General features: G+C 39.0%; 1 protein-coding gene across 1 annotated transcript in view; it reads right to left on the reverse strand.

Moving 5' to 3' along the window:
- LOC120532710 (centrosomal protein of 120 kDa) overlaps positions 1–26,677 on the reverse strand; it is a 142,943-nt gene that overhangs the window by 64,362 nt on the left and 51,904 nt on the right. The window contains exons 13-17 of the mRNA XM_039759011.1: positions 21,826–21,922; positions 18,623–18,760; positions 13,331–13,420; positions 8,108–8,200; positions 4,527–4,688 (exon numbers count right to left, since the gene is read on the reverse strand). Coding sequence (XP_039614945.1) covers positions 4,527–4,688; positions 8,108–8,200; positions 13,331–13,420; positions 18,623–18,760; positions 21,826–21,922 — 580 coding nt within the window. The remainder of the gene's footprint in view (positions 1–4,526; positions 4,689–8,107; positions 8,201–13,330; positions 13,421–18,622; positions 18,761–21,825; positions 21,923–26,677) is intronic.

Consider the following 26,677-nt stretch of genomic DNA (forward strand, 5'->3'; position numbering starts at 1 on the left):
TAATTACACGCCGGGTCGGATGTGGCCCGTGGCCCTTGAGATTGACAAATATGGACTAAATAGAACTTGAAAAGATTTTTTGAAATGTGATCGCGCAATTCAGATAGAGTTGACGCGCAAGACTACAGCCTGCATCCTCCCTCGCTCTTACTTTTTACTGTTCATCTAATGAATACACTGAGTATGGCTTTACCAAAACAATCATTGATGGCTAATAAAGTATCCATTATTGAATATGTATACATATATATATACCAGCGTATAGATCGCAGGGAGAAGTAGTGTGTTAAAAAAGCTAGAAAAAGAAAAGGGAACATTTTAAAAATAACGTAACATGACTGTCAGCATTTGTTTTGTGAGTGTTACTGAGTGTTGCTGTCATCAAGGATTTGATTATCATTATTTCTTTCAATCAGGCTCGTATTTGTAGGATGTGTTGTGTTCAAGTTACATTCCGTGTTTGTCAATCGTTGTAAAGATGACAGGTTTCTTTCATCGATTCGTTTCTTACTGCATCAATAAACAGCTCGTCTTTTTCTTTATCTGAGACCTGACACACTGCATGCGGGTTTTTTTTTTACACTGTCTTCCTTTAGCGGGACATTGACTTTTCCACCGTGTGCTTTGTTTCCGCAGTAGCTGGATTTATGAATATGCTTATCAGGCGCTTCATATTTTTGCTGCCTTTTCAATTGTGTAATTCGGTTTTGTTCAGCGCTCTTTAGAACTGTTGCCTTTTATCTGTGCACTCGTCCAGTTCCGTGAGCCTTCGGTGTACCGCATCGAAGGTTCCCAGCTGTGCTGGTGCCATCTCGATGCTATGTCCGTGGCTGTATTTAATGTTACCTTAGTCCTGGCACTTAAAACTTTCTCTACGCAGTTTAGCTGAGTTTGTGTCAAACACCACCTGACCATCTCATCTTCCTCTCCATAAACACAGTCCTTCACCCGTGAATATTTACCCGTGGCAGTTTGCTATTGGATTGCCGCTGGACGGACTGACCTTATATGGGCAGGCACTAAATTACAAACACCAGCGGCAGCCTGTCTATGAACTTAATTTAAAGTGTAGGTTTACATCGTGCTTTGTTTCCGAAGTAGCAGAACTCATGAATATGGTTGTATATGTCACTCGCTTCGCTTCTTATTGTTTCGCTGCCTTCTCAATTATATAATGCATGTTTTCTTCAGCGCTTTTTTGAGGTCTGCCTGGTTTTCTATGTACTGCGTGATTACGTGGGAGGCGTGATGATGTCACCGAAACTCCGCCCCACGGCGTTTAAGCTCATCTCCATTACAGTAAATGGAGAAAAACTGCTTCCAGTTATGACCATTACTGCGTAGAATTTCGATATAAAACCTGCCCAACTTTTGTAAGGAAGCTGTAAGGAATGAACCTGCCAAATTTCAGCCTTCCACCCACACGGGTAGTTGGAGAATTAGTGATGAGTCAGTGAGTCAGTGAGTGAGGGCTTTGCCTTTTATTAGGATAGATATATATATATGTATAGATATATATATACATATAAATACATATACATATACATATATATATATACATATATACATATACATATATATATACATACATATACATATATACATATACATATACATATATATATATATACATACACACACACACACACACACACACATACAGGTGCCGGTCATAAAATTAGAATAACATGACAACGTTGATTTATTTCAGTAATTCCAATCAACAAGCGAAACTTGTATATTAGATTCATTCATTACACACTGACTGATGTATTTCAAATGTTTATTTCTTTTAATTTTGATGATTATAACTAACAACTAATGAAAGTCCCAAATTTAGTATCTCGGAAAATTAGAATATTGTGAAAAGGTTCAATATTGAAGACATCTGGTGCCACACTCTAATCAGCTAATTAACTCAAAACACCTGCAAAAGCCTTTAAATGGTCTCTCAGTCTAGTTCTGTAGGCTACACAATTATGGGGAAGACTTCTGACTTGACAGTTGTCCAAAAGACGACCATTAACACCTTGCACAAGGAGGGCAAGACACAAAAGGTCATTGCTAAAGATGCTGGCTGTTCACAGAGGTCTGTGTCCAAGCACATTAATAGAGAGGCAAATGGAAGGACAAAATGTGGTAGAAAAAAGTGTACAAGCAATATGGATAACCGCACCCTGGAGAGGATTTTGAAACAAAACCCATTCAAAACTGTGGGGGAGATTCACAAAGAGTGGACTGCAGCTGGACTCAGTGCTTCAAAAACCACCACGCACAGACGTATGTAAGACATGGGTTTTAGCTGTCACATTCCTTGCGTCAAGCCATTCTTGAACAAGAGACAGCGTCAGAAGCGTCTCAACTGGACTGCTGCTGACTGGTCCAAAGTTATGCTCTCTGATGAAAGTAGATGTTGATTACATCTTGCCTGAAGAAGGGGCCCGAGTTGTCTCGAAAGCTTGCATATTGTAATCTTTTTATTTAGCCAATAAAAGGTGTCATTTTGCTTGGCTCTTCTCTGCATTTCCTTTGGAAATCAAGGTCCCAGAGTCTGGAGGAAGAGAGGAGAGGCACAGAATCCATGTTGCTTGAGGTCAAGTGTAACGTTTCCACAGTCAGTGATGGTTTGGGGTGCCATGTCATCTGCTGGTATTGGTCCATTGTGTTTTCTGGGGTCCAAGGTCAACGCAGCCGTCTACCAGGAAGTTTTAGAGCACTTCATGCTTCCTGCTGCTGACGAACTTTATGGAGATGCAGATTTCATTTTCCAACAGGACCTGGCACCTGCACAAAGTGACAAAACTACCAGTACCTGGTTTAAGGACCATAGTAACCCTGTTCTTGATTGGCCAGCAAGCTCACCTGACCTTAACCCCATAGAAAATCTATGGGGTATTGTGAAGAGGAAGATGCAATACGCCAGACCCAACAATTCAGAAGAGCTGAAGGCCACTATTAGAGCAACATGGGCTCTCATAACACCTGAGCAGTGCCACAGACGGATCGACTCCATGCCATGCCGCATTGCTGCAGTAATCCAGGCCAAAGGAGGCCGAACTAAAGACTGAGTGCTGTACATGCTTATACTTTTCATGTTCATACTTTTCAGTTGGCCAACATTTCTAAAAATCCTTTTTTTGCATTGGTCCTAATTTATATTCTAATTTTCCGAGATACTGAATTCGGGACTTTCATTAGTTGTCAGTTATAATCATCAAAATTAAAAGAAATAAACATTTGAAATACATCAGTCTGTGTGTAATGAATGAATCTAATATACAAGTTTCACTTTTTGAATGGAATTACTGAAATAAATCAACTTTTTCATGATATTCTAATTTTATGACCGGCACCTGTATATATATATATATGTATATATATATGTATATATGTATGTATATATGTATATATATACACATACATCAGCTGCTTTGATGTTAATGAAATTACATGTGCACTAGAGGGGCAACCATTAGATAACCCCCCAAAACAGGAATGGTTTAACAGGTGGAGGCCACTAACATTTTTCCGACTGTTTTTCACTAGTTTTGCATTTGGCTACAGTCCGTGTCACTACTGGTAGCATGAGGTTATACCTGGACCTTACAGAGGTTCCACAGGTAGTCCAAGTTCTCCAGGATAGCACATGAATATGTGCCATTGCCAGAAGGTTTTCTGTGTCTCCCAGCACAGTCTCAATGGCATGAAGGAGATTTCAGGTGACAGGCAGTTATTCTAGGAGAGCTGGACAAGGCTGCAGAAGGTCCTTAACCCATCAACAGGACCGGTATCTGCTCCTTTGGGCAACGAGGAACAGGATGAGCACTGGCAGAACCCTATAAAATAACTTCCAGCAGACCACTGGTGTGAATGTCTCTGACCAAACAATCAGAAATAGAATTCATGAGCGTCACCCGAGTTCCCAACATCCTCTAGTGGGCCCTGTGTTCACTGCCTGGCACTGTGGAGCTCAATATATATGGGAACCCTGGTTTTCTCTATGATCAAAAGTTATGTGATGCTTTCCAGCTTGCACCTTTTGTTGTCAATAGAGCCTCTGGAAATCTATAACCCTTTAATATATTATACTTCTAAATATGTTTTACAATACGGTAAAATTAGAAAAACTGCCTTCATCCTTTCATAAAACCTGCTACATGAAGAGATACACTATTGAATGAGAGTGCTGAAAGTGAGCAATCACATTAGGAAAGCAAAAGGATATACAACAAATAAAGGTTTTGTGGTTAGACAAAATCTCTTTTCTAGGTAGAAGTGTATTTAGCAGTGTCAAATGCACTAATATAAGATCTAGAAAGAAGACCATTACTTGTTCATTCATCTGAACTATAATTCTTTTTCCTAAGAGGGAATTCATACACTCACCTAAACTGTCTACTTCTTATAGCTTATCCAATAATTAAGACCTGCACTCCAAAGCATCACTCTTTCATGGGTATACTAGAATAAAATACAACTTTTTAAGTCAATATCTGATCAGAGTCAACATTTAAAAAATGTATTACCTGCTGTTGAAGACGGTGCTTATCATCTTCCAGCTGTTTAGCCTTTAACCTCTCCAACTCAACTTGATGGGCACAATCTTCCCGAATTCGTCTGCTGGTGTCCTGTAACTCTCTCATTCCACGTTCATGGTCAGACTGCATTTCCTTCCTCATTTTCTTCAGCTTCAGAAAAAATATAATAATGTGTATTTAACCTTTAATATAAAAACATTTTATTTTGTATTATCTAACAAAAATAAAAAAACAGCATACTGTGTAAGTACAGTTAAATTAAAGTTCTCTTCCAGAAATATGTATTTACTCACTTTCTAAATCCTCTTTTTCAAATAGGAGTAGTGGTGCACTTACTCTACATATATTTTCCATAGCCAGAACCAACTTGCTGAATTCTTTTTCATAATGATTTATATGCTTAATTAAGATGCAAAGGAAAATTTGATTATGCAACCTTACATTACATGACAACCACCAAGCTGAAAAAATAATTGTCATGTTCTTTAAAAAAAAAAAAAAAAAATTTGTATATTTCTAAACAAATTTATTATATCGTTTACACTTTTATTTTCAAAAACAGTATTCAACTGAATAGCAGCAACAGGAATTATATATTTCATACACAAAAATATTTAAAAAGATCAAATTTAAAGGCAAATAAAAAATACAGGAGCAAATAATCCTATTTGCAATTAAAAGTTCCATATCAGAAACAAACTAAAACATACTATTTTCAAATATTAAAGGAGAGACTAGGTTAGCTAAGTAGTCCATGGTAAAAAGATACTTTATCCTGCTTCTAGAGGATGATTGATCAGATATATGAATACTGGTTTATACCAAGGTATTTTGGTTGTAACTGTTCAAAGACAGTTAGGATTATTTATCTATCTTAAAAAAAAAAGTGAATTTCCCCTTGGGATTAATAAAGTATGTATCTATCTATCTAAGATGGTGTATCTGTGCTGAAAATATAATGTACCTCTTCATAAACATTACAAAAGGACTACCAGTGATATAAATGCTTAATTCAAAAAATTACATTTCATTGTCAGTTCTCTATACTTGACTGTGTCTTCTAAACTTGGAAGCACTGTAATCATTAATGAGCACATTGAAAATTGAAAAAACTGAAATCTTTAGATGTTTGGATAAGATGTTGAACTTCATTAAGACCTATTAACACTCATCTCCATGTAAATACAATGAGCACAAATGTATATAATTCATTGATGTCTGAAGTTCTGTATTTATGCCATTTTTGGCCAATAAAGATAAAGAAGACTGGCCATATTATGTACCTGTACCAAGGACACAAATGTTTTTCACATTTTAAATTCAAAAGTTGGCTCCTTTCTATCAAGTAATAACTAGTAATTGTTAAAAAGAGACACCCTGCTTAATAACACATAAAAATGAGATAAATTTAGCAGAAAAGGTTTTTTTTTTTGTATTATACATACATGTATTAAGAATCCATTTTTATGGTAAGTCAAAAACTCTTTCTTTACATTAAAAAAGATTTTTAAATCAGTTTAGGAAAAGCAACATCCTAATTACATGAGCAGCTATTCCAGAGGGCCCAAGTACCAGGTATACTCTGGTATCCTCATGCCATCATTAACATATATGTGGGATGATAAATTAGAATCCTTCCAGTTTTGTGCAATATTAGAAACACATGAAACAAACCGTTTTTCCTACAAATCCTCATGTCTATATGATAGCAGTTACATTCTTATCAAGGCTATCACCTGTACATATAGCTGGAAAATCTTGTATCTATAGCTGCGTCCAGCATCCTCTATCAGTCTTTATCTAAGTAGCAGCACATCATTGTTAAATAATTCTCAGCTGTTAGTTCATTCCAATAGTGTTGCGCGTGCAAGCTTTCCGGCTAGGGTGAGTGGAGTTTACAGCTTTTATTTCTTCATAACAAAATATTTGTCAAATGTCTTGTTACAGTGCCTCTAGATGGAAAGTGGTATTCTAGTTCAAATAACTGATAAGCAGTTTTTGCTGTCAATTATGTTGATTGGCACCATGTCTTGTGCTATCGCTGTACATTGCAGCACCTCTGTTAAAATGGGAGGTGTTGCAGTCTGGCCTGGCAAGGGACAATATGAATAATTTTTTGTAAATTTTAAATCATCATCATCTAAATTTTAAATCATCATCATCGGTTTAACAGCAATTTTCCAGGGGTACCCAGGAAGGCCTTACTGAAATTTTTAAAAAATAATTATATTTATAAACGGCGCCAAAGTGAGGGAAAGTGCTTGGTAGTTTAGAGTTATGCACTACAGCATTTGAAATAAGTGTGTAGACTATATGATTAAATTTTCACTCATAAAAAATGTAAATAACCCATGTTTAGACATCTGCACACAAATATGTATTTGTCAAATAAAACTATCTTGGGAGTAGAGGCAGGCAGCATGGTGTAGTGGTTAAGGTTTTGGACTTCAAACATTGAGATTGTGGGTTCAAATCCTGCTACTGATACTAAGCAAGAGCAAGTCACTTAATCTGCCTGTGCTCCAATTAGAAAAATAAATGAAATGTAAACAATTGTATTCCAAACATTGTAACGATTTGGATAAAAATGTCAGCCAAATGAGAAAATGTAAATTATCCAAACCACCTATGAAAATCCCAATTAAAAATAAATACAGAGAGAGGGGAAAAAGAGAGAGAGAGAAAAACGAAAAACTTTAGCTCACTTCTACTACCTACAAGTGACAAAGCTGGTTTTAATTCGTAATAATTATACCATTTCGTTTGGCAGTGTAAATTATCAAATATCTGCATATCATTTATAAAGAAAGGAAAACATTAAATACTAAACTTAAAGCAAGTGACTGAATTGATACAAAGATTAACAAAATGTCACTGTGTATTAGATAATGTGTTGTTAAGTTGGAGTCAGCATGTATAAAGAAAGATATGGTAAGTAACATACAGCAATAAAGAAATATTAAATGTCACTAAGCACAACAACTGGTTGCAGTCATATGCTCCATAGAGTCCCATGATATTTGCTCAGTGACAAAGGAGCATTGTTAGGAGTACAACCATGTTGTGTTTAAGGTTGGAGGCTCCCTATAAATTTCCTTCCCGATTCCCATTATTCCATAAGAAAAACGTAACAGAACTCTACACTGAAGGTAGGTGGCTCTAGGTTGGGTAGGTCTGTATGTAGAGTCTTTTGGCTGTAATAGCTCAATATTATACTTAAAACTTGGAGTGACAACCAACATAGATGTTAAATGATCACCTATAACTGGTGATGTACAAATTACAAGTGTAAAAGCAAAGAGCAAAGGCTAGCTGGCGTAGAGGTAGAGATGTAAATTAAAGTAAGACAGTTAAGCTACAGTTTTGAAACAGCTGAGGAAAAAGGAGGGCAACTATCTCCTTCAGTAGGAACTAGGCCATTCCATACACAGCAAATTAGGATTATTGCTTTAGGTTTTCACAAGGTTTTAATGTTCTTTCTTTATTTTCTGTGATGAAGTAATTAAGTCAAATAGAACATATGCACAACCATCTGGTTTATTAAAAAAAAAGCACAACTCCACACCAACCTCTAATTCAGAAAAGGCAAGGTGCTGTTCTCTTTTTTCCAGATCAGCATAGGTTTTCTGAAGCTGTTCCTGGAGAGCAGTGTACTCTGCTACCTATGGAATAAGCGAAATTAGTTGACAATTTTATATTTAATAACATATACTGAGTGAAACCATAAACCTAACACTCATTACTGGAGTGAAATTACAAAGATCACTTCTAAAATAAAAAAAAAAAAGAGAGAATTGGAAAACAATAAAAACTGTGAATATTAACAGTGATCATGCAGTGTTTCAATATTTCATAACACCATCTCTTGCAGCAACCACTTTTAAAAACCTTGGGTGCTTAGGTTATATAGACTTTATTCTCTCAGAGGGAATCTTGTCTACAGCAGGGAAGTACAAAAACAGAAGACATTGCTACAGAGATCCAATAGGTAAACAAAGACATTTTGACAACCAATGTTATTGCATAAACACACACTCAAGATTAGTACAAAAAAGAATAATTACTTTCAAAAGTGCACAAAACAATGACACAGAATTTAACATTTAGCAGTATCCCTAATAGTAACTAAATTTAAAATGCTTATAGTTCTAGGAATAAAAGAGTTCTTAAACCAGTTGCTCTTTACCTTTGGAAACCTAAATCTGACGCCTGGTGGCAACAGCTGACAAAAAAACAGGATAATATCTGTCTAAAAGAAACCTTTCTAACTTGTCTGCAATACGTTTCAGTGATACAAGGTCTGCTGTAAACCAATAATTTTACGACTAATTTTTATAATGTTGTTAAGATGGTTTATATTCTTTTTGCCGAGGTTGACCAAACCAACAGATAAAAGCAAATGTAACAATGGATTCAATAAAGGACTTGTTTAAAAAAAAAAAAAAAAAAGTTATTATAGTTTTGTCTACTTTAAAATAATTGAGTTTCCTAAGAAAGAAAAGTAGTGACCCTTTTAACAAATTTGCTCTGTGTTAATATTGAAGTATAGTTTGTTATCAATAATTATTTCCAAATATTTGTATTGCTGTACTGCACTGTCAGGACTATGATACCTGGCTTCAATGACGATTTAAAAAAGTGAGCAACTGCATTCTTCAATCATAGTGGTCTTTAATGGCTTAACATCTGGCACTGTCAACATACAAAGTGGAGTAAAGCAGGGTTGTGTTCTTGCCCCCACACTTTTTGGGATGTTTTTTTCAGTTTTATCGAAGCACTCCTATGGATCTCCTACAGAGGGCATCTACCATCGCACAAGGTCAGACGGAAAGCTCTTCAAACTCTCCAGGCTAAAGGTTAAAACTAAGGTTCAGGTGAAGTGCCAGCATGACTTTCTTTTTGCAAATGATGCAGCAATTACTGCTGACTCGTTTGATGGCCTCAAACTACTTCTGGACTGCTTCAGTGGAGCTTGTTGTGACTTAAGTCTCACAATTAGTCGGACAAAAACACAGGTCATGGGGCAGAACGTGGACCATTTGCCCAACATCAAAATCTCCAATCATGAAATGGAGGTTGTCCATGAATTTGTATACCTGAGCTCAACCACCTCAGACTCCCTCTCGTTTGAAGCCGATTAAATAAATGTATCGATGAAACTGCTACTACCATGTCCAAACTAAACAAAAGAGCGTGGAGCAAAAGCAGGCTCACAGAATACACAAAGGTCCAAGTCTACAAAGTCTGTGTCATGAGCAACCTATGTTATGGCAAAACTTGGACACTGCATACCAGGCATGAACGAAAGCTCTACTAATTCCACATGCACTACTTCAGGTGAATCCTCAATATCGCTTGGCAGGACAAAGTCTGCAACAATGCTGTCCTTCAGAAGGCCAGGATCGGTAGCACATACATGGCCCTGAAGCAAAGACAGATGCATCAGCTTGGACATGTTGCTCAGATGGGTGTTGGCCGAATACTCAGGGACCTATTGTATGGAGAACTGGTAAATTGGAAAAGGCCAGCAGGCTGACCACAGTTGTGATTCAAAGATGTCTGTAAGAGAGACATGAAGTCCTTAGACACAGACACATGAGAACGCATAGCCTGTGAACAGCAATCCGGGAGGCAGGCAGTGCAAAAATGCCTCTCTCATTTCAAAGAATCACTTGCACAACAGACAGAGGTAAAACATCTAAGAAGAAAGGCTAAACATCTTACCAGAAAAAATGCCAACAGACTTTGTTCTCAACAAGTGCAGTAGTCTGCCAGACCTGCTAAGTCATAACAGATGCTGTATTAGAAGTTGAACAGAGCACTCAACTCCATAGTCTCCTAAGACTGATGGATATCTACCTACCATCTCCCCTTTAAATAAAGTTGAGACAGTGGATAGTGGGGAGCACCTGAAATCTACCACCATATCTTTTGTCTTAGAAATATCTTGTCATAAATTGGAGTGATCACATCATTTTACAAATTCATCAACCATAGGTCCATGGCGGTCTTCCTTATCTTGTAAAAGACTCACAAGGACAGAGTGGTCTGCAAATTTCAGGATACTTTATGATTATTCTTGTGTGAACTCCTGCAGCCATTTGTATATAAGACAAACAAAAGAGGAGCTAGGCAGAACCCTTGCAGAGTACCAACAAATGTACTTAAGCTATAAGAGAAACAGTAATTAACAACAACTCTTTGTGCAATGTTTGTTAAAAAGTCCAGAATCCACCCCACTAAGCTAGGGTCCAAACAGAACAGATCAATCAATGTGGGACTGGATCATGTTAAAAGATAACAAAAAGTCTATAAATGGCAATCTTGCATTGTTTTTTGATCCTTCCGAGTGTTCATACTGTAAAGTGTTGCTGTGTTACCCTCCACACCACTCTTTGCACTGTATACAAAATGGTAAAGGTGCAGAAGGGACTCAATTTTGTTGAGTAGTTGTCTCTTAATTAACTTCTCAATAAGTGATAATAAGCATCTAAATTGTTGCAATTGCTGGATGTTATCCCCTTTCTGCAGAAGGGCCAGATGAAGTTGCAAGGTTTTTTTAGGGAAAAGATCATGTCTCCATATGTTGGAATCCAGGGCATCCTTAAGGTTCTTTATGGTGTGTTGATAATTCTCTTTGCCTAATTGCGGTGATGGGAACACAGTGACAACAACAGACGAATGACAACTCTGGATGCCTAAAAGCATGTTCTGCTTTCTTTCAAAAGACAGTCAGAAGCCCAAAAAAGTGGTGCTACCCAAGAAGATCTCCAGCAGAGGAAATTAAAACCAATTCCATACTGTATAAGCAAAATAATTCAAACAAATAATACATCTTTTACTAATAATTCTGCAATGAGTAAATTATTCCTCTTGTTTATTTCATACAAGCACAAGATTCTGAAACTGTTAAATCCAGTTCACGGTCATGGGGAACCAAAGTCTATCCCAGCTATATCATGTTCAAAAAGCTGACTGGCTACAATAAGGTTATTAGTGGATATTACTAGGGGTAAGCAATATATCAGTTGATCTAGTTTGTATACTGAATGAAGTTCTTTTTATGGTATGGATTGTTTTAAAAATGTTTTGCTAGTTGCTTAAAATTACTAGAAGACTTGGAAACATATATAAATGTAAAATTCATCTTATCAAAAAACATACAAATCTGCATTCAAAGGAAAATGAGCAATGTGGCTTTATGTTGGTATATTAGTGTCTTAAAGTAATGCTTCTGAGTATGTACTTATACAAAAACTGTGTGCAGCAAGCGAGTTTATCCCTATGAAAATACTGCCCAGAGTGCTACAGTTTGTAATTTAATCTGGCGAGTCAATTCTGGCTCTCGTGCACAGCAGTACCACACTGTACTAAGAGATTTTGACAACACGTATGTTTAAAGTCATTTGAAACTCGGAGCATTGAACAGGAAAATTTTGTGTCCAGTAGTGCATTTGCTTGGGTGGCAGGGTGAGTAACAGCAAAAAAAAAAACTGCACCTTTATTGGTTTAACCTGGAGAGGCAAGTACCTGCAAGTGAATCAATCCAAATAGTGTCAAAAAGCATTTTGACAAATAAGTAGCATTACTATGTGCACAATCAATCAATTAGTAGTACATCTGTTATTTATTTTAAAAATGTGCTTCATTCTTAAAAGTATATATACATATTTGCCAAAACCATCATAATTTTCAAAATGTATTGTGATACTATTTCTGGTCTTACCACCTCTACTCCTAGATATTACAGAGGTGTAATTTCACATTTGGGAAGCTAGTTGTCTCAAATGGAATATCAGATTGCAGAATTCATGGCAGTCAGACTTCCTCAAACCTTGTTTAAGCTTTGGGTACAGGTTCCAGTCTAGGGTGGATTTTTTTTCCATCTATTCTGGTACTGACCATTGCAAGAGTTCCAGGGGGATCACAGTGTTCTCAGTATGCATGCTGTCCACTGCCAGGAAAACTCTGACCTGCATTTGTGCTTAATTACCACAGAAATGTACGCAACCATCATGAGAACTATAAAGAATATGCTTGAAAAGATAAGAACTAATAACACAGTGATCATCCAAAAGCCAAGAATTTTTAAGTGCACAGTTCCAATGTCTTTAAAAGACAGTTTAGAATTTAACTAAGTGGAAAGAAGATAATCTAAAGTGTAATCTAATCTGGAACAGAGTAAGGCCCTGGTAAAACAAGCAGTTGTTACTCAAATTATTGTGAGTGTGACATGCACATTATAAAGGTGTTCTGAAAATGGATCAATAGATGGGAAATTAAAAAGGCAAAGAATGTGATTATTTTCTGATCAACATAATTCTGAAATTTTGGTCCCAAGTGAAGTACATTGGATATATAAATGAAAATTAATGAAAATGCTCTGCTTTTTTATGATTTTCAACTACATAAGTAATGGATTCATATATAATACAGTTTGGTCACAGACGTTTTTTGGTTGTCAGGTTTACCCAATAATATTTCTGACCTGTTTGCTTAAAGAATAGTTAAACATATCATGTTATTTCTCAAATATACAACTTTCTATTAAATTTAATTATGGCCATTGCTCAAATGATAATAAAAGTTCTACCATTCCAAGATGCTGATGTTCAAAAGAGTTTTTTAAAGTGTTTACCACTACAGACACGGAATAAAACAAAAATATAATACAGAAACTCTCCCTATGTAATTTTTATTTTACACAACTTTATTTACTGATAATTCTATTTCAGCTCTGTCATGTTACAGAAGAACTCCCAACAATAATTAAATATGGTGACATAACTTACTTTTTTCTTTACAAGTGCTTCTCTCTCACGCTCTCTTTTATTCCATTCTTCGGCTAAGGCTTGTAGGTAAGCAAGTTCCTTCTGTTTTACCTGTTTAAATTATAAAAATGACAAAACTACAACCAATTAATTCAAATTATAACTAAAATATTATTTACTTTTTTACAATGCACCTGAATGTTCACCATGTTCAGCCTGAAGTTATTTTGGATATCTTTTCAATTATCAGGATAAAACTAAACATTGTAAGTTAATTTAATATGATTTAAGCATGGAATGCATTAAGACAATATTCTATTTTCCATGTACATGTTACATTAAACACATTAATATAATAATCTATTTTTTGCATATATCGTGTTATAAGATAAATGACTTTATGACGATAAATGCATGCAAGAAAAAAATAACTACTAAATGTGCATTGGAAACGTTAATCATTTAACAGTCACACCATCCATGAAATGTCATCATTATTATCATTATAAAATTATTTTTTTCTCTCTAGTCATGATGAGGGGACGCTGGCGCACGCATGCTGTTGCTGCTCCTCCAATGTTAACAACACTTTTCGTAAAATTTGCCTTAATCCTGCACTTTTTTACGCTTGTTTTATTTCTTTATTGTATGTATAGTTCATGGATGCAGCTGACTTGAATTGTATGGGTTTGGATTAAATTTTATGGACTTTACCTTGACTGGAAACAACAGAATCTGTGGATAACAGGATGAGACCTACGAACATTTCTTTGTACCTGGCGATCTAGGAGCATGGGATGATCTGTCTCCTTGATTATTGTTGCTATGCTGGTCTGCACTCGATTCATTTTATTGTGCTTTATGACTAAGAACTGATCTGAAGTTCACACCCACCTGGCTTGTGGATCTGGGGTGATCACGCCTGTAAAACCACAGCGTTAATTGTTTGTGGCTGTATGTTGGAATCTCCAAATCCTGCTATCTCCTCCTGCTTTGCTATTGCTACTCATCGCCACTGCACCCGCCCGACTCACCGGCTCCGCTGTGCTGTGCTGCTTCTCCACTGCTATCAGATAAGTATTGCTCAGTATCATGCTAAAATACTTTCGTGACAAACTCCTTCATATTAAACAGTTTGCCAAAAGCAAATGGTCTGACTGAAATATCCTAAAAGACACTGGTATTTTGCGGCGCCCGAAATATGTACATTGTGAGTCTGGTTGCCACCACCGCCGTGCTGTGAATGAAAAGATCACAGGCAGCATTTGCTCAGGAATATGCCGTCCTACTCATGGCCCTAGAAATAAAAGTGTCTGTGTGCCAAATTTACAGTATGTGAAAATAAATTCTGGTCACATCTCTGTGCAAAAAGAAGTCTCATCAACTAATACTGCATTGTTTAACTCAAGATCTGTTAATGGCAATGCATTGGTGCTGTCAGAATTCATCAATATCACCAATCTTGATATGCTGTGTTTAATGGAGAGTTGGCAAAAACCGAATGAATTTGCGTCTCTCACAGAGGCGACACCTCCAGGTTACACTTTCCTCACAGAAGCGACACCTCCAGGTTACACTTTCCTCACAGAGCCTCGTAGCTCCAGACAAGGCGGAGGACTTGCGGTAATTGTCAGCGTGGATTTAAACATTAAAAGAATCCCAATTGATTGTCCATTGTCTTTCGAGTGTCTGGCTCTTAATCTAATAACAGAATAAGGTCCTGTTTTACTCATTGTTCTTTATCGTCCTCCAAAATACAATGCATCCTTCTTATCTGATCTGACTGAACTATAGCCCACTTAAGTTCCTGTTCCCAGAGAGTCATACTTCTTGGTGATTTTAACATCCATATTGACATCCCCACATCTAAACTGAGAAATGAATTCCTATCCTTTTTGGACTGTTTTGACTTGATACAACATGTTGATTTTCCCACCCACTCTGGTGATCATATATTGGATCTGATCTGTACATCTGGACTATCTGTTGCCAACATTTACAGCACTGATTTGGGACTCTCTGACAATAAAGACGTACTTTTCACTGTCTCATTAACTCTCCCTCCTCTTATATGTAAACAACAAATTTCCTACAGAAACTTTAAAAACATCTGTCCCTCTATCCTTTCTGGATCCATTTCTGATCTTTTATTGTCTTTACCTATTCCATCAACACTAGACAGTCTATAACACAGCCCTTCATTCAGCATTAGATAAAAAGCTCCTTTAAAACATAAGGAGGATTCCTTTAAGCATTCAGCTCCTTGGTATAATTCAGAATTGCGATCAATGAAAGCAGCTGGCCGATGCCTTGAGAGAATGTCACGTAAGTATGGCCTCACTGTACACATCCAGGCTTTCTCTGAACACCAAAGAGCTTACAGAGAAGCACTAACTGCTGCCAAGAACACCATTTATGGCAGAATAATAGAAAGTGGCCACAATAACGCAAGGGTTTTGTTCTCTGTAGTTAATAAACTACTCCAACCTGCATCTAGCCCAACTACCTCTTCTACTAAAGTCTGTGAGAAATTCCTCCACTTTTTCTGTAACAAAATGAAAGATTTAAATAATTCAACTAACATAAATACTTCATCTGTTTATATCTTTCCCTGTTTTCCCACTCCATCCAGCTCCTTCTCTAAGTTCTGTTTTTGTTAATGATCTGCTTTGTAAGATAAGGCCATCTACTTGTGTACTGGACCCCATCCCCACCACACTACTTAAGTCCTGCCTTCATGCCATAATCCCGACAATTACAACAATAACAAACTCATACCTTGACACTGGCTTTGTGCTGCTCACTTTTGAAATTGCTTCTATAAACCCCAATGTTAAAAAAGTCTGGTCTTGAAGCTGACAATCTTAATTTTCGGCCTATTTCCCAACTCACCAACTACTTAACTTTTAATAATTTGATGGAACCCTTTCAGTCTGGTGGTAGGGTGCAGCACTGCTGTGAAAATGCTCTGCTACAGGTAACCAATGATTTGCTTATGGCAGCAGACTTTGGAAAAACCGGCATATTAATTCTGTTAGACCTCAGTGCAGCATTTGACACTGTCAGACGTCACATTCTACTGTCCAGAATGGAGAAAATGTTGGGTATCTCTGGCACTGCCCTCCAGTGGTTCAAATCCTATCTGACTGATAGACAAGAGTTTGTTAGTCTTGGCAACAGCAGATCCAGCTCAGTGGCAGTCATACAAGGAGTTCCTCAGGGCTCTGTCTTCGGTCCTCTGCTTTTCTGTATTTAGATGCTTCCCCTTGGCCATATTATTCATAGCTGTGGACTAGGTTATCATTTTTATGCAGATGACACTCAACTCTATTTCGATGTTAAAAGTGGAACTTCATAAGAGCTTTCTCAACTCACAACTTGCCTCAGTGAAATTAAAACATGGAACATGGAACAGAATTCTTTAAATTTAAATTGCAACAAAACTCTTGCAAATTGGGACTAAAGTGCAACTTAATAAAATGAGCTCCTTCCCAGTCTATCTTGGCAGTGATCTCATCAGACCTACCTCTGCTGCAAAAAATCTTGGTGTCATTTTTGATTCCTCCCTTTCTTATTCCGCCCACATAAATCACATTAAGAAACTTTCTTGCTTTCACCTCCGTAACATATCACGTGTTTGCTCCTTCCTCTCCTTTTTTAAAGCTGAGAAACTTGTCCATGTTTTTATCACATCCTGCATCGATTATTGTAATTCCCTACTTGCAGGTACCCCTTCTAATTTTATATCACAACTCCAGCTTATTCAAAACTCAGCTGCAAGAGTCCTTACACAGACCAGCAGCAACAAGCACGTAACACCCATCCTGCTTCGCCTTCACTGACTCCCTGTGTCTTACAGAGTTGAATATAAAATTCTACTAATAACCTACAAAGCCTTAAACGACCTTGTGCCAAACTATATTAGTGACCATCTCCATCACTATGTTCCTGTCCGCCCACTAAGGCCCTCTGATTCTGGCAATCTTGCTGTAACCCACACTAATCTACACTCCATGGGTGACAGGGCCTTCAGCTGTATAGTGCCCAGACTCTGGAATGACCTACCAAAATGAATTAAATTAGCTGACTCCATGAATTCTTTTTTTTAAAAAAAAAAAAAAAACAACTCAAAACTCATCTGTTCAGGAAGGCTTTTAGCTCTACCTGACTTTACTACCCTTCTTTCGGTTTATCTCTATGTCAAGATGCTCATGTAACCTGTGTGTGTGCTAGACCATCAATTATGTTGTCTGTTAGGCTTTTTTCTCTAAATTTACTATCTTACTCTTCTTTATTTATTTATCTGGTTTAGTACAATGCAATGTACTGTATACCCTGCCATTCTTTTTTAAGCTCTGTGAAGTGCCTTGAGCATGGGAAAGGCAGTATATGAATAAAATGTATTATAACTGCGGCATTCCTTAGAGAATGTCTTTGTACTTGAAGCTTTACTTAAAATCACAATACACAACAAGATTACGTACGAGATGGAAAACAACTTAGAACAGAGCAACAGAAATCTATACAAAATACGGTGGAGATGACAGCTAAACTTACATTGAAGGATTTACACGCAGACGCATGCACACATAAATATACATATACACACACAAATTCCAATGAAAGTTCTTTGAAATGAAAAAGCAGAAATTCAGCAGAAAGTAAATAATTTTAACAGGTAAAATGTGTATTATGGAATTAAATAAATTAGGTTTCATACCATCTTTTCCAGCTACAAAAACATAATTCAAAAATTATTTTAATCCAATAATAGTGACTGAAAAAGCTGGAGAAAAAAATGCCCAAAACAATTTCTATTTCTGGATCAGAGCTGCAGTATGTTTTACAATAATACTAACAACTTCTGGGCCTTTTTTTCATTCTAGCTTTACTGTATTTTTGAGCACCATCACCAATTTTGATGTTATTTAATAACTTACATACATTTATTTCACCTTAAAAAGAAAAATATAGCAAAGATCATGCTTAAGGTGTCTTTGAGTAGTTCCTCGATGCTCATATCCCTACTTAATCTGCATAATAGAAAGAAAATGGTATGACAAAACTGTAAATAATAATACATACATACAAAATGGCAGTTCTGAAGACATTTATCAAATAAATATTCAGAAATATGCAAAATGTTCAGTGTTTTAGATTTTAATTTTGGTAACCTGAACTGCCAACAGATTTTCATGTTCCATTTGGCAAAAAATGAATATATTTTTTATAGTTCCCTAATGAATGTGCCTTTAGTTAATCTAAACAGGTGTATAGAATTAAAAATAATAATAATAAGATTAATTAGCAGACCTGATTTTCAAACAAATCCTCTTGCATTTCCTTCCATTTTTCTAGCTCTAAGGCTGCTTTGTACTCCAGTGTTTCATGTGGTTCTGATGTTGGAATATGAGGTGGCTGAGCTGATTTTGACTGCTCAGCACATACACTCTGCATTTAAAAAAAAACATGAACATTAAGTTGGAGAATATAAAGATCACAAGTCAAAGTCTAATATTTAAGGCTGAACAATTTAACCATAACTAGCCTTTTAATCCATCATCTAACCTATGATTTATAATTTTAAAATGCTGGCTGCAATAGAGCATTTATAATATCTAAAACAATTCTTAGTTTTTAATTATTTTCAGTTTACATAATCTCACCTGTAGCTAACGTAAGACCAGTAACTGGCGCTTTGAAAGATAAGATATTTTCTGTTAATTTTTTTTACACTGAATACTGCATCTAATCTCATTGTTTTGTCTTTGGACTTATTTTCAAAAAGAACTTACAATTTAAATGCTTAGACACTTCAGCAAAAACTATTATTAAAAGGACAAAATTTATTTCTATGTGGGAAAACTAAGCTGAATATTTACAAACTAGACATTAAGCCCGTTACAATAACGGGCGCTAGAACAGTAGTGCATAAACATTAGTAGGAACAGTCTATATTAAATGGCAAGGGACCTTGTATGTGGCTGTAATATGCGTCACTGTATTGTGTGCCTTTAATTTTCTCTCTCAGTAATACTGGTTTGTATTTCCGTAAAATTCCTGTAATTTTGTTGGACAGTAATACAGTGGAACCGAAGTAATTTCCCCCATAGGATTGTATGTAAATACAATTAATCCATTCCAGACCGTATGAACTGTATGTAAATATATATTTTTTAAGATTTTTAGCACAAATATAGTTAATAATACCATTAAATGCACGGCGTAATAGTAAACTAAATGTAAACACATTGAACAACACTAAGAAAACCTTGAACAACAGAGAAAACTAACACTGCAAGAGTTCGCGCTATAGCCTTACGACCCTCTCGCTAAAAACACCTTTTTTTTTTTAAAAAAGTTTGAAGCACAGGGAAAAAAAATGAACATTTGAAAAATCTGTAATCTAATAAACAACCAAGAAAAGTAACATTGCAACAATGCACGCGTGCGCCTGTGTGTGTGTGTGTGTGTCTTGTCTGTCTCTGTCGCGGGCCTGCGCGTGTGTATGCGTGCGTGCGTGTGTGTGTGTGTGTGTGCATGTCTGTCCCCCCATGCGGGCCTGCCTCTCTCTCTGTGTGTGTGTGTGTGTGTGTGTGAGTGTGTCGCGCCTGCGTGCGTGTGTGTGTGCCTGTCTGTCGCCTGCGGGCCTGCGTGCGCGCATGCGTGTCTGTCTCTTGCGCGTGCGTGTCAGTCTGTCTGTCTGTCTCTCGTGCGCGCACCTGTGTGTGTCTCCCCCCCTCTCTCTCTCTGCACACACAGGGAATGCACAGAAAGAGACTGAAGAGACTGAACACATGCCGTGTGGCCCCGCGCATGTGCACGTCACCAGAAGACAGACACACACACACGGACACCTGGACGCACACAGGGGTTTTATTAAAGAGGATGATTCCTTATGAAGGGATGGTTAATTTTGAAAGGTCATAATAGTGGCATTTAATATTGTACTTAAGCTGATGTCACATTTTGCCACTTCTAGTTTTAAGTAAATCAGACTTGTCAGCTACAGCTACTGATCTTGTTGCTGGACCATGCCAATTTAAAAAAACTGAAAATTTTTAGCTGTATCACATTTACCGACTGAGTGACAATCGTCCAGCACAGACATGGGTGTACTGTCCCTGCTGACATTATTTTGTTCTTGAAGTAGAAATCCACCCTGAAAGATCACAAATTTTAAACAGAAAATTCACCATGGGACCTTGGTGACATTCCAATAAGTACCATGAAACATTACAGGAATTAAAAAAAAAAAACAGGCAAGCGGTGCATAGTGTGGCATGATGCTGCAGTGTACCTGGTAGGCTAGAGTAACACACAAGGTTTTAGAATTATCTGTTATTTGCTTCAGAACCTTTTTGGTACTAGTAGTGAAATACGAAAGCTCGTATCAATACCAAAGTAAAAAGTTTAGTAATAATCTAACACTAATACACACTCACACACTGTATATGTGCATATATAAAAAAACAATAAAAAAAAAAAAACCACTTCGGTCTCCTATAATCAATCTTGTTGCTTTTACATTAGCATGATTTATATAAGGATGAAGTATAGTTTAAAGCCTGACCTAGCAATTTTATCAGTTTTTTCACACGTATATAAAATCAGGCACTGGCTATGTAGGGACATAGGGTAAAATGACCCACAAAGCCTGAAGTGATGCTAAAGAACATTCATGCTCATAAAATTGGGTTGACAAGGCTATACAAGTTGTGTTTAGGTCTATATATTGCTACAGGCTATGCAAGGTGGAATTGAAGTTGACCTATCAGTTGACCAGTGTTAGTGAGTGCAAAAACCAAAACCTTACAAAATCAGCCACATAAACATAAACATTAAATTCAGGTCCATGGAATAAACTGATCAGCCCAATAGGATAACAAAACATTATGACTGAAATATTCCTTTTTAACAATTAACTTGTTTTTCTTGTTTTAAACTTTTATATTTTAATTGTTTAGAAATTCATTCAAAGTCTAGTGTTACAGTCAGGAAGCTGTATTGATTGTTAAGTTTTAGTATGCCTTCTGTGCATCTCATATGGTACTCTAGTTAGAGTATCATTATTTTGTTAGCGTTTTGGTTGTTTTTATTTTATGAAAAAATCTAAAAATAAAGTTTTTATAAAAGGTTCAAGATAAGAATTTACATTGATTCTGTTTTTATTCCAAAAAGCACAAAATATTTCCTAGAAATCAAAAATAAACTAAAAGTAGCCTAAAATGCCTTTTAGAGAGTTATCAAAACATCCACCCTATTGCAGACAGAAGACCAGGCTCTTCAAATGTGAAAGATTGTAATGTTTCATTTAAGTAAAAACATTACTATGCTTGTCTAATGACAAATCTTATAATACCAATGATGATTCTTTAAGGTTAAAGTGTAGGTGTTGTCAATGGTAATTTGTTGAAGTCAACCAAAATGATTTATTATTATTTATTACTATTATTACAAGTATTTGTAATAAATTAAAAAAGTCACTAATTTCATATATGACATTTAATTATTACCTCTGAAGACTCAGAAACAAAGACGTTTTGTGTTTTAACTAAACCAAAGTCTTTTATGGTCATAAAGTACAGAAGCTCAGCTATTTGCACACTGGGTCTATAAGAAAAGGAAAAAATAAGCAAATTAAATTTCTGAATAGCAATGCAAGCATAGTTATTAAGTACATTTAATACAGCAATTAACATTTACCTGTAAAACATGTACCACAAAGTAAGTAAAGCCTTTATTATAAAAGCTATTAAAGTACAAAAAAAGCTTCTTAGCGATCAACAGGGGTACTCTGCTGCCATCTAGCGAAACATCAGGCTATAGGGCATAACTTTTGAAAACTGCTCAAGATAAATAAAGTAACACGGAAAAAAGGACCACATTAAATGTTTTATGATCTCATAAAAAAAAAAAATTAAATCACAGAAAGAAAAATGCTTAGTGACAAATGTGTGATGGAGTTAATTTTTTAAACTAAATACACCAAGATTCATTAAACTTTACTGTATGTATGGATTTTAAATTTAATATGAAGTAGTACATTTTTTATTGATGATAAATGATAAGGCAGAAATACACTGTTCAAAAAATGAAAGGAACACTTAAATCACACACTGGATCCTGGTGAGCAAAATATTCAGGTGTAAAAAATTTTATAAGTAATACAGTGTAATTTGTTGCAAACAAAATGATGTAACAATGGTCAATGGAAACCAAAATCACCAACTACTGAGGACTGGATTCACCATCACACCAAACATCAAAGACAAAAATTGAAATCACAGGCTGATTTACATTGTGTGAATTTCATCATGACAACTCATAATGCGACTCTTAGAGCGTATGGCCCCCAGGTGCTTGTATGTACTCCCAACAACACCTGAGCATTCTCCTAATAAGACGGCAAATGGTGTCCTGGGGGATTTCCTCTGGGACTTGGATCAGGCCATCAATGAACTACTGGACAGTCAATTGCATCACTTGGAGGCATTGGATGCACTAATACATAATGTACCAGAGGTTCTCAATTAGATTAAAGACCTAGGGAACCTGTGGGCCAGTCAATGGCATCAACACCTTTGTCATCCAGGAACTTCTTACACACATGAAGCTGGGTATTGTTCTGCACAAGGAGGAACCCGGGCCCACTGTACCAATGTAAGGTCTAACAAGGCCCTGAGGATTTCATCCCGGTACTTAACAGCAGTCAGTGTATTGTTGCCTAGCACATGGAGGTCTGTGTGACCTTCCAAGGATATGCCTCCCCAGACCATCACTGACCCACCTCCAAACTGGTCATGCTGGACGATTCTGCAGGCTGCATAACGTTCCCCATGGCATCTCCAGACTCTTTCGTGTCCGTCACATGTGCTCAGTATGAACCTGCTCTCATCTGTGAGAAGAATGGGGCACCGATGACAAAGCTGTCAACTGTGGTATTCTCTGGCGAATGCCAACCATACTGCATGGTGATGGGCTGTGATCATGGATCCCACTAGAGGACACTGGACCCTCATACCACCCTAATGGAGTCTGTTTCTGATAGTTTAGTCAAAACATGCACACCAGTAACCAGCTGGAGGTCATTTTGTAGGGCTCAGGCAGGGCTCCTCATGTTCCTCCTTGCAAAAAGGAGCAGATACCAGTCCTGCTGCTGGGTTGATGCCCTTCAACAACCCTGACCAGTTCTCCTCATGTAACGGCTCATCTCCTGGTATCTCCTCCATGTTCCTGAGACTGTGCTGGGAGACCCAGCAAACCTTCTTGTGACAGTTGTCACGCATGCGCGAGTAGGAGGCCACGGACGGACCTTGCACCGCTTGAAGGCGTTAAGCGGTAGGGAGTGGCGGGTTACTAACCTTTCTCCTTTGTCTTCCAGGAAAAAAGATGCTCCGCCATTGTAACCTTCCCGCAGTACGTCCACTTCTGCCCTTCCTCCGCCATCTTCCTTGACGTCAGCAGTCCCATCCTCCCTCACGGTTCCTTCCCGGTTCCTTCCTAGCATTCCTCCACTATAAAATGGCCGCCAACGCCTCTGAACAGCGTCGTGCATATGAACTATTTTGTTTATATCTTTGACCCGTTTTTTGATTATTGTGGAGTGTCCGCAATATACGGGGTTGGAAAACCCCAAAACTTTATACTGTGTGCTTTCTTTTTACAGTGGCGTAGGCGGCAGGATTAAAAGCCCGAGAAAAAATGACCGAAGGGCAAGACCTCAACACGGTGCTGCAGGGGATGAATGCACAGATCCTGGCCCTGCAGCAGGCGCAAGCCAACACCACCCGGGAGTTGGAGGAGACGAAGGGCAAACTGGCGGAAGCCCGGGGGGTAAGGCCCGCGCTGTTACAAGTGCGGCGAGGTCAGCCACCTTCTTCCTACCTGTCCCCTCAACACGACAGTAGAGCTGATGGACTGCACCTGGGCGGCCGCCGAAAGGTACTGTACTCCATCACACCCTCTGGCAAGTCCAAACACGGGAGTGGTGTTGTTGAATGGGCACTCGGTGGTGGCTTTGTTTGACTCCGGCAGCAACATTACCATTGTCGCTCGCCGTTACGGGTTACCGCGACAGTGGCTGGCACAGCACTTGCAGGTCACTTGTGTACACGGGGAGGCCAAGTCTTACCGCAGCGCCCGCTGTTACATCACCTGGAAGGGGCAAGTTTCCAACTTGATGGTCGCGGTGTTACCCGATCCCCCCTATCCGGTAATTTTGGGGCAAGACTGGTCACACAGGAAAAGCGGTAAGACGAACACAGCTCCCGGGGCCACGCTAGGTCTGGTCATGAAGGGGCGAGGCGCCCTTCCCGCAGTCTCCACGCCATGCTCTGAGGCAAGCCAAAATGGCGCAGGCACATCGGGGGAGGTTGCTCAGGCGACGGACTCTGACCCGGAAGTATCCGCCGGAGAAGGGACGAGCCAGGGAACCCTTCCCCCAAACCGCTCACAAGACCCCCTAAGTAATTTGGACCACCAATTTCGGTCCACGCCTGCCTTGTTTAAAAGGGAGCAGTGGAATGACGATTCCCTCCGTTTTTTTCCGGAATGCAATTGTTCTTCCAGGCAGCTCACAAGCTGACGGTTCCATGCCACGCGAGCCCTTCTTTGCACTGGAGAATGATCTGTTGAATCGGGTTGCATCCCACGAGGGGAAGGTGCGGAAACTGTTGCTAGTGCCGCGTACCTTCCGGCGGGAGGTATGCGAGCTGGCTCACACCCACCTCCTAGGCGCCCACCTCGAGGCCGAGAAGACACTGGAGAGAATCAAGCTCCGCTTTTACTGGCCCGGGACCAACGAGGTGGTCCGGCATTTCTGTCAATCCTGTCCGGAGTGCCAGACTCGCCAGATTCCTAGGAGGGACCGTGCTCCTCTCGTCCAGATTCCCCTGATAGACATCCCTTTTGACCGAATACGGAAAGACCTGGTAGGTCCCCTGGAACCCTCAAACCGTGGCCACAAGTATATATTGGTCATGGTGGATTATGCAACCCGATACCCAGAGGCGGTTCCCCTGCGCTCCGCTAATACAAAAAGTATCGCACGGGAATTAGTCCACCTATTTTCAAGAGTGGGGATCCTCAAGGAAGTTCTCACGGACCAGGGTACTCCTTTCACCTCAGATACGTTCAAGGAGGTTGCCAAATTACTGCGAATAAAGCACCTAAAGACGTCTGTCTACCACCCCCAAACAGACGGGCTAGTAGAACGTTTTAACCAGACGCTTAAACACATGCTTCGCAAGGTGGTCAGCGCCGATGGCAGGAATTGGGACCAGCTCCTGCCGCTCGTGCTTTTTGCCTACCGGGAGGTGCCCCAGGCCTCAATGGGCTTCGCTCCTTTTGAGCTATTGTACGGGCGACAACCCCGGGGACTTTTGGACATACTAAAAGAGGGCTGGGAGGCTGAGGCCCTTCCCTCCTCCAATATATTGGAGTATGTGGCGCGACAGGCTCGCTAAAATCAGGCCCATCCTAAAGGACCACGTGACCCTTGCGCAAGCGGCGCAGGCCCGATGTTACAACCGCAACTCCGTCCTCCGGGAGTTCCGCCCGGGGGATCGAGTAATGGTACTCATCCCTACCTCCCATTCAAAGCTACTAGCTCATTGGCAAGGGCCATACGAGGTTAAGGAACGAAAGTGGCTCGTCGACTATTTAGTTAAGCAACCGAATGCGTCGACCGGCGAGAGGATCTACCACATTAATTTATTAAAACCTTGGAAAAACCGGGAGGAGTCTCCCGACACTAGTAGATCCCTCTCCCTGTTCGCTAGCACATTTGCCCTTAACCTCGGTGACGAGTTAACACCCGTACAGTGGCGTGAGATAACCCAGACTATCCACACCATCCCCGATGTAGTGAGCGAGGCACCAGGCCGGACCTCGCCCGATTGCGCCGCGACATAGTCACGGACCCCGGAGTAGTCGTCCAGGAGAGGCCCTATAGACTCCCGGAGGCAAAACGCGCCGAAGTGGAACTGGAGGTGCAGCGGATGCTGGATATGGACATTATAGAGGAAAGCCATAGTCCTTGGTCCAGTCCTATCGTCCTCGTTTCCAAGCCGGATGGCTCCTGGAGATTCTGCAACGACTTTAGACGTCTAAACCAGGTCTCCAAGTTCGACGCTACCCGATGCCCGCATTGGCGACCTGCTCGGCGGCTGGGTGCGGCTCGGTACTTGACTACCCTTGACATGACGAAAGGGTATTGGCAAATTCCTTTAACGGCATCTGCAAAAGAGAAAACAGCCTTTAGCACCTCTAGCGGACATTGGCAATACAAGGTCCTCCCGTTTGGGCTGCACGGGGCCCCAGCGACATTTCAGCGTCTGGTGGATAGAGTGCTGAAGCCCCACCAGT

The sequence above is a fragment of the Polypterus senegalus genome, chromosome 7, assembly GCF_016835505.1.
Source record: "Polypterus senegalus isolate Bchr_013 chromosome 7, ASM1683550v1, whole genome shotgun sequence".
NCBI classification, from domain to species: domain Eukaryota; kingdom Metazoa; phylum Chordata; class Cladistia; order Polypteriformes; family Polypteridae; genus Polypterus; species Polypterus senegalus.